This window comes from Stenella coeruleoalba (assembly GCF_951394435.1).
Source record: "Stenella coeruleoalba genome assembly, chromosome: 2".
NCBI lineage: Eukaryota > Metazoa > Chordata > Mammalia > Artiodactyla > Delphinidae > Stenella > Stenella coeruleoalba.
Window position 1 is genome coordinate 142,433,077 of NC_137147.1, and position 17,183 is coordinate 142,450,259.

Sequence of the window (17,183 nt, forward strand, 5' to 3'; positions counted from 1 at the left end):
TCATTACTAGAACCTGTTACTCCGCTTACCTGACGGTTCTACATGGTGCCCTGAATCGCAAATCCCAAAAAACGCTTTTGGGATTGACAGACTCAAATAGGTTGTGACGGCCTCAGAAATTTTATTTGACCAGATCTTACTGGTTCAACTCATCTTAAGCCAGTTTTGGCCCATAGGTCTTAATGTTTGTGAAAAACAAGCCTGCAGGCTGTTCCCACCCTACTCCAAACTGGAGAAAAAAACAAATCAATGTAGTATAGAGAGCTGGATAGGAAGAGATTGTAGCTTCAGTGGCGTTGGGGCTGTGAAGGTGATAGGGATCGTCTGGGTCACCCTCACGGCACAGATGGGGAGACTGGGGTCAGGAGATATTGTGAGTTGCCCAAGGCTCCGTCTGGGTTCCAGGAGGAGGCAGGGCTAGGACCATCAATCTGAAAGGTTCAGAGCCAGCGCCACAGCGCCGTGGTCTGAGCAGCCTTGGAGGGCCCTGCTGCATTCCAGCGGGGCCATGCAACTCTGACTCGCACCCGGGGCTGCCCTGAGCAGCAGGCGGGCGGGGGGACACTTACCAGCCAGGTCCCTCCTGCCAATGGCAACGAGGCCTTTGAAGAGCACTCTGCTGGGGTTCTCACTGGCTGTGACCGGTGCCCGTGCTCCCGGTAGCTCTCGGTGCCTGAGCATCACGAGGGGAGAAAGAGAGAGAAAGAAGGCGCCAACCCCGCCTGCCTTACCAGAGCCAGGCCTGAGCACACCCCTTACCGCCACCAGAACATCAGACCCTCCTCTAAGCGCTAGCAGAACTCAGCCCATATATGGGGAGGGCATGGGAGGAAGGGGAGGAGCAGCCTCAGATGGGATGGGGGTGGAGTTTCGTGTCAGGGACACCTGGATCTCCCCAGTGCCAGGCTTTCCCCTGAGCATCCACCATCTATCCTATTGGTGTCACTGGGAAGAGAGAAAGAATTGGCATTCACTGTGGTACCACGATGCACACACGACTGTACAGTTCATCTCTCTGGCGGCTCACAATAACCTGTGACTTGCAAGCTAGCGGCCCTGTTCTTTCCCCCGAACCAGTGGTTCTCAGCCATAAGTGCTCACTGGAGACACCTGGGAGGCTTTAGCAAACACTGACACCTGGGTCCCCCTCCCGGTTCTGAGATTCCTAGTACTTGAGTCTGGGTGTGGCCTAGGCAACAGATCAGTGTTAAGCCTTCCCAGGTGATTACAATGTTTGGAAAATAAGTGCCCATGCTCTTCAGTGCTGGTGGTGGGGTTAACTTGTTATTCAACTGTGACCAGGGCAGCTCTCCCAGCTAGGGACAGATGGGCTGGCTCAGCCATGGGGGCACAGCCATCAGGTCCAAGTCAGTCAGCCACTGCGTCCCTGATGTTCTGGTGTCCGTGGGCCCCCAGCAGGCACTTCCTCCTGGTGCTGCTCGTGATGTAGCAGTTTCATTTGACCCGTTTATTCACTACCCCTTGTCCCCAGCCCTGTAATTTACCAGTGCTCCTTTATCGTCTATGAAATCCGCATGGGTAATAGAGTTCACTTGTGGACTCCCCACTCTATTCCACTACCTGATTTGCCTATGTTTCTGTCAGGTATCTCTGTGTTAAATATTCTAGCTTTCTAACATTGAGTCTGGTTGAGTTAGACCCTCTTCGCTTTTTTCCTCCAGAATATTCATTTATATATTCCCTGTTTCTTCTTTCAGACGAACTGTAGAATCCTTTAGTCAAGTTTCAAAAACCTCCTATTTTGATTTGATTAAAATTGGATCAAAGCTTTAATACGGGGAAAATCAATACCTACATGACACTTCTTTTAGCTGGAAATACAGAATGTCATTCTACTTACCCAAGTCTTCTTCTATAGTTCAAATAATTTGTATTGTCTTACTCATATGTCATTCATATTTCTTCTTAGAAACACACACTATTGTAAATGGAGTATATTTTTACGTACATTTTTAATATATATTATATATTTTTTAAAAAAAATTTTTAATATATTTAAAATATACATTTTTACATATATTTTTTTTACACATATATACCTCTATATATTTTGCCCACTTATTGATGGTACAGAGGAATACTATGGTGTTCGTGTATTTAATCATGTTTAGCCATTTCATTGAATTATTTTATTCTAAGAGTTTTTCCGTTGATTCTTCTGGACTTCCTGTGTGTGTGTGTGTGTGTGTGTGTGTGTATCTCATCTGAAATTAATAAATCTCTCTCTTCCTTTCCAGTATTTACACTCAATTTCTATTTCTGTCTCATGCCTTAATACCAGGGCCCGAATTTCCAAATAGATGTTAAATAATAGTGGCAACAGCAGCTCCTCTCCTTTTTACAGGGAGCACCTTTAGTTTCATGTGTGAATGATGGGTTTCAGCTCAAGCTGATTCGTGAAGAATGTGAAGTTCACAGGTCAATGTGGAGGGAGGGGCAGAGGGCCCAGTCTGTATAAAGGCCTGGAGAGGGGAAGAGCACGTGATGTGTTGGAAGTGGCGTGTGGCTTGCTAAGGCTTTTCCCCCAGAAGCACAGAAAACTGAACCCACCCCACGTGCCCCCACCCTTCCACCCGGTTGCTCTGGGGCACCAAGGCAAGGTGGTACCTGTCCACTGTTGCTCAATGGCGTGGACGTGGGCCTCAGTGAACTCCCAGCAATACGCCAGCTTCTTCCACTCGTGGGGCTGCAGGTACCTGGAGGCCAGTCACCACAGCACAGAGCGGAGCTGATGTGTTTCCTGCCGATGGTCCTGCTTAAAGGTCAAGCTCTTCCCAGAGGGGTCACAGAGGTCCCTGCATGACAGCTGGTCCTGTGGGGCAGATCCCAGAAGTGCAGCAGCTGTCTGGGGGAAATCCCTGCCAGGCTGTCCCTCGTGAGCCTGGACACAGAACTGGTGTCATCACAGGCCTGAGGCATAGTGTCCATTACTCTGGTTTCTGACTCTGTGCCTTGCTTTGAGTGTTGGAAACTGAGTTGCTTACACTGTTTCTTCATCCAGAATTCCTTTTCTCACCTCCCTGTCTCTCAATCCCATTGCCACAGTCAAAAGACCACCTGGGTGCCACCTCTTCCAGGAAGCCTTCCCATTTCTCTCTTTTCTTTGTGTTCATATAGCACGAGTGTCAGTAGAATGACTCAGCAGCTGTGGCTAAAACCAGGCAAGCCAAGAATCAGGCACGAACTAAACTTGCCAAATGACAACAAGTAGAGAAGGTCTGGATTACAGAATTCTTTCTATGCAAAGCAGGTGATAAAATGAGAGGTTACCAAAAATTATGTAATAACTTAAGTTAAACCCACAGAAGTATTACTCAGCCATAAAAAGAAATGAAATTGAGCTATTTGTAATGAGGTGGATGGACCTAGAGTCTTGTCATACAGAGTGAGGTAAGTCAGAAAGAGAAAGACAAATACCATATGCTGACACATATATATGGAATTTAAGAAAAAAAAATGTCATGAAGAACCTAGGGGTAAAACAGGAATAAAGACACAGACCTACTAGAGAATGGACTTGAGGATATGGGGGGGGGAAGGGTAAGCTGTGACAAAGGGAAAGAGTGGCATGGACATATATACACTACCAAACGTAAGGTAGATAGCTAGTGGGAAGCAGCCACATAGCACAGGGAGATCAGCTCGGTGCTTTGTGACCACCTAGAGGGGTGGGATAGGGAGGGTGGGAGGGAGGGAGACGCGAGAGGGAAGAGAGGTGGGAACATATGTGTATGTATAACTGATTCACTTTGTTATAAAGCAGAAACTAGCACACCATTGTAAAGCAGTTATACTCCAATAAAGATGTTAAAAAAAAAAACCTGCTGTATAAAAAATAAATAAATAAATAAAATTCAAAAATTAAAAAAAAAAGCCACAAAAGGCCCTCGAAAGGATGTGGATGCAGATTTCTAGTTGTTAAAAAGCTCAGGTGACCACTGCAAAGTAAAGGAGCTGTTACAGTGGAGGATTACTGGACGGAATGTCAATATTATGACATAGTATGAGCGTGTTTCGTGTTTATTAATTGCAATCATTTTTGCTTTTGTTGTGGTCATCCATTTACAATGCTTGGTGTCAGTTTATTTATCTCTTGTAAAAATAAAATACAGTGTGTGTGTGTGGAAAAAAAAAAGGTCAGGTGAGTTCTAGCATCTGCAGCTCTGAATCTTACATCCTGGTTAACTGTGTCTGGCCAGTCACCTGGGAGGTGACGACCTGGGAGCTTGGCTCTCTCCTTGGGTGGTAAAAACTGTTTCTTTCGAGCTGTGTTCTCAACTGCATCTTACATTGGGATCATCTGGGAGCTTTAAGAACCACAGAAGCTTGGCCCTTATCCCTTAGATTCTGATTGAATTGGTCTAGGGGTAGGAAGGAGGGATTTGTGATTCTAACTGCACCACTGCCTTAGTGTTGAAAACTTTTAAAGCCTGAGGTGGTTTAAAATTAAGCATAGAGATGAATCAGTTCATCAAACCGTTGGTATTAATATTTAGGAGTAATCTGTTGTATGTAAAGGGGTTGTAATATTTACGAGAATCCAGCACGTCAGTGAAAGAGAAAATCTTATGATTCCTATGGAAATTTATCAATTGATTGATTTCTGGACAGTGATTTTTTTGAGAAGTGTTAAGAGAAATTTACTAAATTTGTAAACAATATCAGAATGTTTATGATATTCGAGATTCACTTTATAGGTTTAATTTATTGGATTTAATGGGATAATTTAAGAATTTAGGAAGCATTTGAAGTGCTTGAAAAGAAAACCTATTATATTAAATTTATTCTTTCAGTTTAAAACCTTTAAGGTAGTTTAACTAAGCTTAAACATGGGACCAAACTTTAATCAAAAGGCTTCCTTGAAAGTGACTGTTTAAAATTTACTAGTTGTATAAATATAATAATAAGATTGTAAAAATAAATTTAAAAGTTTGAGGAAAAGTAGGATTTAAATTTTGTAAACAATTTAGTATTAATTTCTAAAACTGAAATAAATGCAAAAATTTATTTTCTGTGTATAAAAGCAACCATTAAGGACAACAAAAAATCTCTCAACCCACCCCCATTTGCTGACATGGAGCTGTAAATGCAGGACCTTACAACTGCCACTCCTCTTTCCCAAATCCACAGCAGATATCACTAATCAATCGCAGCACACTTTCCTTCTGGGCTCAGAAAGTTGCCTGAATAGAACACCCCAAGCCACAATTCCAATCACCTGGAGCTGACAGTGAGCTGGAAACAATTTGCCATTTCTTTATTCATGCATGAATGCATTCATCCATCAACCAGGAGCTGCAGCAGGGTCTACTAGTATCTCCACACTGGCACGGACCTCAGTCAGCCTTATTTCACTGTGGTTTGGGTGTTCACCCATCTCTGGATGCCCTCAAAGAACCCTAGTGTTAGGTAAGGCAGGGATTATCACTCGCTTGGAAACTGAGGGGCCCCTGAATTGGTCAGGGCTGGGGTTCAAAACCAACTCCACCTGAAGCCATGGCCACTCCCTTTCCAACATGGAGAGACCAAGCACCGGGTCTCAGTACCTTCTCCCATCTGTAGAAGCAATCGGCTTTTATGATCATTTCCACCAGGCTGACATGGTTGATGTGGGTGGCCACTGGCAAGGTGGTTTTTCCTTGCTGCGGGTAAGAAGGGAGAAGGGAATCCAGAGTTCCTATAAGAGGGTATAGGGTGGCCTCTAGCACTGACTACAGACCCTCCTACCCAAAGAAAGTGGTTTCCAGCAGTCTACACTGGAGAGCAGAAGGGTTTTCTGGCAGTAATTCTGGGTGTGGAAAAGTCACAGGTAGAATAAGGCAATAATTCCAGCAACCACCTCTTGTGTTCTTCTAGAATAGGAGGACTTAAAGCTTATAAAACTCAGCCTGCATAAGTCTTCAAGGTCACCTGTGAGATAGATGTTACCAGCCTCATGTCTCAGATGAAACCAGAACCCAGAGAAGGGGCTTGGACTCCTGTGTCAAGTTTGCTGCCTCCCCTCAGGTTTCCAGCCCTTTGCTCCAGGCCTCTGGCAGAGTGCTGGCCTCCACCACCTCCAGGGACCTGCGGGGAGATGGGAAGCTCCTCTTCAAGCTTGGCCAGCTGCCCCGGGCCCCAGCTTCCCTCCCAGGAAGCCGGAAGCCCTTCCCAGGTCCAGCCTCAGGGCCTGTTCCCTGCCCCCATCTCTTTCCCACACCATCCCAAGGGCTGGGCCACGTGCGCAAGGGCCCTTCCCCTCATGAGCCTGTGACCTCTTCAGCCTCATACTAAGCCTTCAGCTCTTCTCAAACTTCTGGCCACCTGAGGAGGTGGCCACCCCAGAAGCACCGTGACCCAGGAAGCTTCCCCCAACCCTGTTTCACACGTATGGAGTTGTGGGGTGGTGACATGCTATTCCTCTAGCTCTCTTCCCCTCTCCCCAGCAGATGACTCAAGGAGCTCAAAGTCTGATGTGGGCCATGAAACAGAAGACAAACATATCACAGGCAAGGACCAGGAGAGGGGTGGGCCAAGTGCTGAGGGACCTCAGAGGACACAGGGGAAGGTGATGGAGGGGCAGGAAGGCTTCCTGGAGGAGGTTGCCTTTGAGCTGATATATAACAGATGGGAAGCCTTGAACATTCTGGGAGCAGGAGGCATTTGCATCAGGATCTCTGGCAAAGAGGGAGTCATGAAAGCTTGCAAGGGAGGCTGGTTGTGAGCAGAGGTACCTTATCTCTCAGGTTTAAGTTAACCCCAGCAATGAGGAGAATACCCACTATGTCCTGCCAGGCGTGCTCGGCGGCAAGGTGAGGGGTGTGTACTGCCTCTGGAAAAGAAGCCAAGAGGACGGAGAGCAGAAAAGCATGTAGAGATGGTCTGTGGCTCAAAGCCAGGACAGGACCAAGGTGGGTACACTCCCAACTGGGCCTTAATAGAGTTTCTCTAAGAAGTTATGTGGGGCTTCCCCGGTGGCGCACTGGTTAAGAATCCACCTGCCAATGTAGGAGACACAGACAGGTTTGAGCCCTGGTCCAGGAAGATCCCACATGCTGCAGAGCAACTAAGCCCATGTGCCACAACTACTGAGCCTGTGCTCTAGAGCCCATGAGCCGCAACTACTGAAGCCCAGGTGCCTAGAGCCCATGCTCCCAACAAGAGAAGCCACCGCAATGAGAAGCCTGCGCACCACAACGAAGAGTAGCTCCCGCTTGGCACAACCAGAGAAAAGCCCACATGCATCAACGAAGACCCAACGCAGTCAAAAATAAAAATAATAAAATAAATTTATATAAAAAAAAGAAGTTATGTGGGAGGGTAAACTGGATTTAATCATAAACATAATACTCAGCAAACTCAGTAAATAACAAAAAAGTAGAAAGAACAAAGAAAAAATACCACTCGCTATCCCACCTAAGTCAACCTTTGTTAACAGTCCTAGTACATTTCTTCTAGTATTTTCTTTAAGGCAGAATGTTTTTAGTTTTATGGTTTTACATATTTGAGATCATCCTGTATATACATTTTGCATCTGTATAACTTCCTGCATATTATAAACGCTATAAACACCATTTTTATATAACTCCATAAGAGCCTATCTATGCCTATACCATAATTTAACCGAGCACTTCTCTCTTATTAAGTATTTGGGGCCCTTTTTGAAATGAAAACTGATAGACTGCTACAACAAATATCTTGGTACATGAGCTCTTAATATATTTCTTGAGGCTCAATTCTCAGACATGCAAATACTGACCATTTCAAAGGTATGTTATATTCTGTCAAATTGCTTTCCACCACTAGTGGTTGTGTGTGGCGGCCCTGAGGATTGTATGGTTGGGGGGTGGATTGTGGGGATGGGGATTTTAAAACGCTCCTGATTGATCACAACTTCAGGACTCAGAGGCCTCTTGTTATACAAGATTAACCCAGTCACCCCTGCCCTGGGAATTTTCCCTAAGGGGGGAAAAAAAAATCAATGAAAGGAAAAGGTTGCATGTAGCAAAATGTTTACCACAGTGTTCTATACATCATGACAGAAACTTGGAAATACTCAAATGTTCAAAATAGAGGAATGGTTGATAAAATAATGCTACCTTCAACAAATATTCAAACAACTTTTGACAAGCTGAAAGAGCGATTCCTCAATTCTGGGCCAGGCTAGTAGACCACAGTTAAGCCCTGCTAACCTGGGAGGGTGCCCAGAGGCTCCATGGGGCCCAGATGGTTTCTGCAGCCACTTACATTGTCAACGGCGTCCAGGTCACTGCCGGTGTCGATAAGGAGCTGCACCAGGACGGGGAAGTTGTGCCTCACGGTGATGTGCACAGGAGAGGCGCCTGCTGGGGGCGGTGGAGAGGCACAGATCAGTTGATGGGTCCCTCCCAGGACTGCCCAGCTGCAGGCTGGTGCTAGAAGATGGGAGTTGGGAGGAGTACAGTAAGTTCCCTACGTACGAACCTTCAAGTTGCGAACTTTCAAAGATGCGAGCATGCGTGCGCGTGTCCGATCACATAAATTAATTCACATGTCTGGCGTACATTGTCACATGCGTGCATCCTCTACTAGTCGTGCTTTTGTGTACTTTACTGTACAGTACTGTTGCTGTGCAACACGAGGAGCTTACTGATGAAGACCTGATGGAACTGGAGGCTCAGAGAAAGGACAAAGAGACACAAGAGGAAGAAGAGGTAACTGAAGAAACGAAGTGATTCACGACGCAGGAAATGGCAAGGGGATTTTCTTCATTTGTGGAGGCACTGTCAGTTGTTTTTTTTTTTTTTTTCATTTGACAACTTGTATCTTTTTTTTTTTTTTTTTTTTCGGTACACGGGCCTCTCACTGTTGTGGCCTCTCCCATTGCGGAGCACAGGCTCCGGACGTGCAGGCTCAGCGGCCATGGCTCACAGGCCCAGCCGCTCCACGGCATGTGGGATCTTCCCAGCCGGGGCACGAACCCGCGTCCCCTGTATCGGCAGGCGGACTCTCAACCACTGCGCCACCGGGGAAGCCCCACAGTTAGTTTTTGAGGCACAGGACCCGAACACAGAAAGGTACACGAAAGTTGCAGCAGCCGTTCAGAATGCAACCCAGTACTGCTATGTCATCTATGATGAGAAAAAAAGAGCTACTACCCAGACATCACTGAATCATTTTTTAAAGAGGGTAGGTAGAATTGAATCCAGCAAGGAACCAGAACCTCTGCCGTCAAAGTCAGGCATGAGTGAAATTGCAGCTTGCCTTCCGTCTCTTATTGCTGACGATCCTTCAGCTCTACCATCTCCCACCTCCTCTCCCCCCTCCAGTCAGTGACTCTTCTTGCCTGTCCACTCAGTGCCAGCCCCTGTATGCCAGCTGTTGTACTGTACTACTGTACTTTTCAAGGTACTGTACTGTAAGATTTAAAATGTTTTATTTTGTGTGTTTGTTTTTTATGTATTATTTGTGTGAAAAGTATTATAAACATATTACAGTACAGTACTATATAGCCAATTGTGTTAGTTGGGTATCTAGGCAAACTTTGTTGGACTTATGAACAAACTGGACTTACAAATGTGCTCTCGGAACGGAACTGGTTCATGTGTAGGGGACTTACTGTATAGATAGTGCTTCTGAGTTTGGACCTTCTCACTTCTCGGATGACATGAGTGGCCTGAGGAATTTACAGCCCACAGCCTGAATCCCTTGGGCCACAATCGATCCTCATGGTGGGCGGGAGCCTGAAATCCCAAGTTTGAGAGCTTGCCATGCCAGGAACTCACTACGTGACTTTGGGCAAGTCATCTTCATCTGGCAAGTGATGCTTGCTGAGGTCCCTTCCAGCAACAGCACCTTAAGATTCTCTGCTATCTCATTTACTCCACACATGAACCTAGCAAGTATATAGGAATGGTATTCTTATTCGTACTTTCACCTTACAAATGAGAACACTTAATAAGTTCATAAAACTTACATGACACACCCAAGGACACGTAACTAATAGAGACCCTGTGTTACTGGACTTTCTACCCCCGGCATCTAGGTAGGTGCTCAACCACTATTTATGTATGAGATGAATGAATGAGAGAGCCAGCCGGGACCAGAACAGAGGTCTCACCCAAACCCAACATTCACCCAAGGCCTCGCTCAAGGCTGGAGGACTCCATCTCCAGTGGTTCCCTGTGAGCACTGACTACATGACAAAGTGGAGATACTGCCACAGCAACCTTCTGTCTAGGTGTATGGTGACACACATCTAGTAGAACAGTACAAAGCCAGAAAAATCAATGGGATAGATCTATGCTTACTGTGGAAAAACACCCTCACATGTTGAGTACCTAAAGGTGACAGAACAGAACACGCACACATACAACAAAAATGCCCATGACTGCCATTACTAGTTTAGGCCAGAAAAAAACAGTTTATGGATATTGGAAAAGAAGATTTAAACTATACGATTACTTGTAGGCAACGTGACTGTATATCTACACAGGTCAAAATAGTTATTATACCCCCACCAAAAAAAAAAAAAAAACCTCTAGCAAAATCAATGAAAATCATATAGAAGATAAAAATACCAAAGTCAGTAGCATTCCTGTATTGAATGCCCACAAGAAACGACATATTTTAAAAAGATAGTCTATTTGCAATGATGGTCAAAATATATAAAGTACCTATGAAGAGTATAATTGGAAATGGCTATTACAAAGGCAAACAAAAACCATAGAACATCACCGAGGGATTCAAAAGAAGACATAAAGAAATGGCGAGACATGTTTGTAGTGAAAAAATAAAATATTACAAAGGTGACCATTTTCTCTTATATTATTTACAGGCTTCATGTAATCCCAAACCCAAGCAGCAATAAATGACAAAAAGTATTCTGAAACACATCTAGAAAAAAATTTAAAAACCAAGGTAAAACTACCACAGAATTTCAGCAGTGTCCTTAGATCATTGCTAGATAACTGTGAAATCAAAATCAGGCCAAAAGAAGGTCTCCTGTGAGAGTGAATGGGCAGACTCTGGAAACCGGCTCAAGTGCACAACGCGGATGAGCTAGGAAACTTATCAGAGCTCTAATGGTGGCTCTCCAGGAAGCAGCAGGCCACGGAGATAAAATAACCAAGGAGGCTGGATATGGCCTCCATCGTCCTGGAAATAGGTCTGTGGGAATGTGGTAGGAAAGGGGAGTGGAAAGAGAGCAAGTACTGCTTTTCATTGGTTTACATTTTATTTATAGAAACCTAAAGAACCAGAAAGAACAAAAGGTATCTGGTGAAAAGCCTTCTTCCCACCCTCAACACCCGTCTGCTCTGTTCTCCCCACTCCAATGGTAACATCTTACAAAGCCACAGTACAATATCCCAACCAGAGCACTGACATTGATAATACCCACCATCTTACTCAGATGTCCCCAGTTTCACTTGTAGTCATTTGTATACATGTGTGTTCTATGTAATTTTATCACACGTGTATGTTCGTGTATCCCTTACATAGTCAAGATGCAGCACAGTTCCATCACCATAAGGGTCCCTTGTGTAGTCCTTTTATAACCACACCCTCCTCCCTTCTCTGCCCCACGCCCCCACCCCTAGCCCCCCGCCACCACTAATCTGTTCTCCATTTCTATGTTGAGAAGTGAGGTCCTGGGAGACTCGGCAGTGTATCCCCTGCCTCCCCACCTTCCATCCAGGCCCCACACGTACGTGATCAGCCACGTTAGTGCTTCCTCCTGCATGGACGAGGGCCCAGGCCATGTCCTCAGAGCCACCGAGGGCTGCGTAGTGGAAGCAGCTCTGTTTTTTCTAGAGGGAAACAGGCATCAATGCAGCAGCCTAAGGACCCCTCACAGCAGGGTTTACAAAGCACTTTGAGATTCATTATCCCATTCACAGCTCACAACCCCCATGGGACTATTATCCCCATTAAACCCTGAGGCAGGAGAAATCAATGACTTGCCCAGGCCTGGTGACTAGTAAAAGGAGTTCACTATGGTCTCAGGATTTTCCTCACCTCCCATCACAGACTCTGGAACAAAGGCCAAAGCCTTCACAGTTCCTTAGCCAGTAAAGACACATGGAGTATAGATGCTGAGGAGATGGTTTTCAAGGAGGGGGACCAATAAGATTTACCTGTACAGGGCAAATCCCACCCAGCATGTACTGTCCAGCTGGAGCTGGTCTAAGCACATCCACAGAGGAGCCTGGCAGGGCCAGAGGGAGGGCTTCCTTCTGGATGAGACTTCATCTCAGGCAGGACCCACTAGGTAACCAACTGTCCCAGATTGCCTGGGACTGAAGGTTCCCTGGATGCGAGACTTTCTGTTTTAAAATCAGGACAGTATGGGCAGACCAGGATGAGTTGGTCACCCTCCCAAAGTCGAGTCTGAGCAAGTTTACAGGGTGGGTGGGAATCCATCCACCTCCCCGTGGGAAAAGCAATCACTTTGGGTTTGCCCCCTCCTCAGAGACCCTGCTGCACGACACTGCCAGAGGTGGGAGTGTCAGAATAGACCGTGGCCTTTGCCAGAAACCTCAAGTCAAGGCTGGAGCACAAGAGCCAGTGAGGTGGGCAGCTCCAAGCCACCAACGACCACCAGCTGGATCTAACCCCCTGAGTCTCTAAGCTCCTGTGCTGTTACTGTTGGGGAGGTGGCCATGGCATGACCTGTCTGTGCCCCCTCCCAGTGCCTAGTGCTGGGCACAGAGAAAGGGCCTTTCTGACTAAGGAGCAACACCTTGCTGATGGAAATGAAACAGGAGTGAAGGGGGCAGGGCACAACCTTTAAAAGAATGACATATGGGCTTCCCTGGTGGCGCAGTGGTTGAGAGTCCGCCTGCCGATGCAGGGGACACGGGTTCGTGCCCCGGTCCGGGAGGATCCCGCATGCCGCGGAGTGGCTGGGCCCGTGAGCCATGGCCCCTGAGCCTGCGCGTCCGGAGCCTGCGCTCCGCAACGGGAGAGGCCACAACAGTGAGAGGCCCACGTACAGCAAAAAAAAAAAAAAAAAAAAAAGAATGACATAGCCACAGTACATGATGAAAACTAATGAGAACCAACTAGGTCCAACATGGCAGAAGATTCGACCTCCAGTAGACCTTGAGCCTCATTACATGCTCACTGTAATACCTTAGCATGCTAAATGACACCCCCACCAGCGCCATGACAGTTCTGAGGCTAACCGTAAAAGGCCAGAAAGTGGGCAGTGGCCCAATTTCTGGAAATCCCCGCCCCTTCCTCAAAATAGTTGGAATAATCCTCCCACTCATTAGCCTATGAAATTACCCAGTCCATAAAAACTAACCACGCCATATTTCGAAGCCTCTTGCCTCTTGCCTTCCGAGATAGTCCACACTCTGTCTGTGGAGTGTGTTTCTCTCTAAATAAATCTGATTCTTACCTATCACTTCGTCTCCAAATTCTTTTGCAATGAAGAAAGAACCTTAAATTCACCAGCAACAGAAGGACACGGCTGGTGCCCTGGGACAGCTACTTTCCCCCTCTTGGCTGTAATGTCCCCCGCTATGTCCCTGGGGTAGTAGTCTCCACACCTTCCAGGGGAGCAAATTAAATGTTTTGTGGTTTATAAAGCATTATTCACATTTAAGGGAATTTACGATTTATATTATTATTATATTTACATTTGCCATTTTGATTTTTCTTTTCTTTTCTTTTTTTTTTTCTGGCTGAGCTGCGCAGCTTGTCAATCTTAGTTCCCCGACTCGGCAGTGAAAGTGCAAAGTCCTAACCACTGAACCACCAGGGAATTCCCTTTGCTATTTTTTTTCTGAATGTCTCTTGTTTTTTTTTGTTCTGTTTCCCCTTGACTGCCTTCTTTTGTGTTAAATATTTTTAGCATATCATTTTCATTCCTCTGTTTTTAAACTATTTTTGCTATTATTTATATTATTCACTATCAATATTATTTTTGCTACATTATTGAAATTTAGAAAAAGAGAATTCCAGACTCTGCAGCTGTTCAACCAGCCAAGAAAGAGTATTTGTCACTGATCTAAAAATAAAAAGCAAAACAAAACAAAAACACCAACCTCCTACCTAAAGAAAGGCCACAACCCCCTTTTCAAGGACACAGAGGATTTCTAATGGCCAACTCATAGAGTGCAATGGTAAGGGAGAAAGAGGCCTGTCCCAGAGTCACACCCAGGCTCCAGCTCTAATTGCGGTGTGGGCCTCATGTTGCGGACACCCCACCCCTACCCCCGCTGGGCAAGGCAAATGTTTCAGGCCATGAACTCTGGAGTCAGGGGAATAGGCTTTTCAGACTCAGCTTTGCTTCTTACCAACTTGTGACCTGGGAAAGTCACTGAACCTCTCTCATCTGTAAAATGCGGGGAATTTTTCTGAGGTAATAGTTATGAAAGGGCTTTGTGAACTGTCACGTGCCCAGCAATAAGACACTAATGGGTACTGAGCTCCTATTATGTCCCAGGCAATATGCTAGGTATTTAGCCTTCATAGCAATATAAAATAGTAAGTATATATCACCTCCAATTTATAGTTGAGAAACGAGGCTCGGAGAGATTAAGTAACTTGCCCAAAGTCGCAGAGCTCAACAGCTGAGCCTGTTCCCTCACAGCCTTGTTCACACAATGTTCAGGAATCATCATGGCTCCTACAGTTGACACAGTCACGTCTCTGCAGGCAGCCGAGGGCACACACCAGTCGTGAGGAGGCCCGGCTACCTGGGTGAGGGCGTTCGCGCTACTCCCGGCCCCGAGGAGGAGTTGCACACAGTCGGGGTGGATCCCTTCAGCAGCTGCGTGCAGGGCAGTCAGACCTTCCTGAAACACAGGGGAGCGGTGTGAGGCTGGCAGGAGGCTGAGGCCAGAGCCCAAGACCGTAGGACACTCCTACCGCCAGGGCTCCAGGGCTCTTTAAGCTCTCCCCTCCCTGCTAGTGCAGACATGACCTGGTGATCTGTGGTTCCCTGAGCCCCGCCCCTGATTCTCACCTTGAGGGGCATATGGTGCATTCACTCCCTCTGCCACAGCTCTGCTCGTGTTCTCCTTGCCCTCCAAGCCGCCTCATCCCCGCTCTGTCTATTCCCTCCTACTCCATCCTGGCCACAGTGACTTCTCCCTTCTTTGAACGCACACTGTGCGTATGACTGCTCCGTGATCCCTCAGGCCCGGTGCCCCTCAGAGCCTGGAGTTTTGTGCTGCTGCTCATCTTTTCCTCATGGGCTGTTTGAGAACACGTCCTCGCTCCTGGCTTCAGAGCCCCTACCAGGGGAAACCAGGCTGCACCACGGGCTGCGGGCTCCTGGAAGGCAGGGGGCAAACCAGTGTCACACGTCTCTGTATCCTCCAGGTGGTGACTCACCGCATTCCTCTCCTCCAGGTCCAGCCTGACGTCCATGAGCCGCTGCAGCACGGCCAGGTGGCCCCAGCGGGCGGCCGGGTGAAGGGCTGTGTTCCCCTCTTGCAGGGAGAAGGGCTCCTGAGGGGTCAGTGGAATCATAGACCCTTGCAGGCCCTGGGGACACGCTGGAGCTAAGATCCAGAGAGGGGAGACATGTCCAGGGTTATAGAGCAAGTTGGTGACGAGCTGCAGCCCTGCACGCTGGGCCAATGCCACCCTGCTCTGAGAACTGTGCCAAAAACTACCAAAAACCAGGGGCACTTTCAAGGGCCAAGTTCTGGTCTCTTTTCGTACACTTTAAGACGGACATATTACTTTAAAAAAAATTTTTTTTAAATCCCTATTTTTCCATGCTCCAGTCTAAAGCCTGTCCCAACTCAGTGACCCCAGATGCATCCCCTCTCTCTGCTCAGGCTACAGCCCCAGAGACTCTCCTTGTGCTCAGGCTGTGCCCAGCAGCCACACAGCCCAATCGCTCGCCTCCTGCGCCTTTGCTCAAGATGTCAGCTTCTCATTGAATAGTGCAGCCCACCGTGACCACAATACTGAAAACCACAACTCCCACCTCCTGTTCTCCTGATCCCCTTACCCTGCTCCACTTTTCCTGTTCCCCCATAGCACTGACCACCTAACACCCTCTACAATCCACTTGTATACTATGCTTGTTTTTCATTGGTTGGAAATAAGCATCACAAGGGCAAGGATTTTTGTCCATTTTGTTCTCTGAAATTTCCCCAAGTGCCTAGAATAGGGCCTGGGCACGTGACAGACACTCAGTAGATATTTGTTCAATGATAATACATAATGTGATGGAGAGCTTGACCTGTGTCTCCTGGAACTCGAGAACCAGAGGATTGGGAGCAGCCTCACCCTTGAGAAGTCTAAAGGCGGCAGTGACAGAGCCAAGAGAGGTGGCTCCACTGGGCGGGCAAAGGGCACAGTGTTCTTTGTGTTGGAAGTGGTCCCACAGAGGGCAGCCTATTTGGGATCGTCTTTAAAGGGAACTTGCTGCAGGAGGGTAAGGGGCCCCAGGGAAGAAGAGGCAGCTGGACGTGGCCAGCCCGAGAAAAGGTATGTCCCTACGGAGGAACCACAGATGGGGGACCAGGACAAGGACCCTGGAGGGACCCACAAAAGCACCCAGAAGGGAGGACCCAGCTTTAGCCATGCATCATGCCCAGAAGGCCATGGGGACGATCGAGCTGAACCAGTGCTTTCCTCTGCCCTGGCCTGTCTCAGTACCTTCCCTGTGTGTTTAGGCACAGATATCTATAAAGGGCCCAATGAGGATGTGAACACATACAGAAGCCAAAGCAGTACTTAAAGTAGATAAAAACATACCCTGCCCCCATGATAGATAAACACACACACATTAACAGCTATAACTATCTTACAGGGTCAAGGAGGAAACATCTACATTTCCTTTATGATCATCATTATATTATATTAATAAATAAAATTAAGTTTAAAAAATCCCCTCAACAGCTTTTTTCGGCTCTTCTCCCACCCGCTCCGTGGCCGGCTCGCCACAGCAGGCAAGGGTCAGGCTGTGGGCGGTGTAGCCACAGCCTGAAGTCTCTGTGTTCAAAGAGACCGGAAGGAAGTGTGTGAACATTGGGGTTTGGCACGTGCCCCCAGTTAGCAGAGCTGTGGAAACAGGGCAGGGCTTCCCTCTTCCTTCTGGATTATAAATATCTACTTCCTACCCTTTGAAGCTGCAGATGGCATGGACCCCCTGCCCAGGGTCCTCACACTCTGCCCAGGCAGGACAGGGGGCTGGGTGGAAGGAGGCCTTGGCCTTGGGCCTGGCCTCTCCC

The 17,183-nt window shown here is 47.2% G+C and overlaps 1 protein-coding gene across 1 annotated transcript in view; it reads right to left on the minus strand.

The window, feature by feature from the left end:
* Nucleotides 1–426: 426 nt before the first annotated feature.
* Nucleotides 427–17,183, minus strand: part of ANKDD1A (ankyrin repeat and death domain containing 1A) — a gene marked incomplete at its 3' end in the record, with an annotated part of 34,825 nt that continues 18,068 nt past the window's right edge. Inside the window, 11 exon segments of the mRNA XM_079913615.1 lie at nucleotides 427–641; nucleotides 644–673; nucleotides 2,629–2,728; nucleotides 2,732–2,833; nucleotides 5,568–5,663; nucleotides 6,735–6,817; nucleotides 6,820–6,832; nucleotides 8,248–8,342; nucleotides 11,687–11,789; nucleotides 14,688–14,786; nucleotides 15,328–15,426. Coding sequence (XP_079769741.1) covers nucleotides 427–641; nucleotides 644–673; nucleotides 2,629–2,728; nucleotides 2,732–2,833; nucleotides 5,568–5,663; nucleotides 6,735–6,817; nucleotides 6,820–6,832; nucleotides 8,248–8,342; nucleotides 11,687–11,789; nucleotides 14,688–14,786; nucleotides 15,328–15,426 — 1,035 coding nt within the window.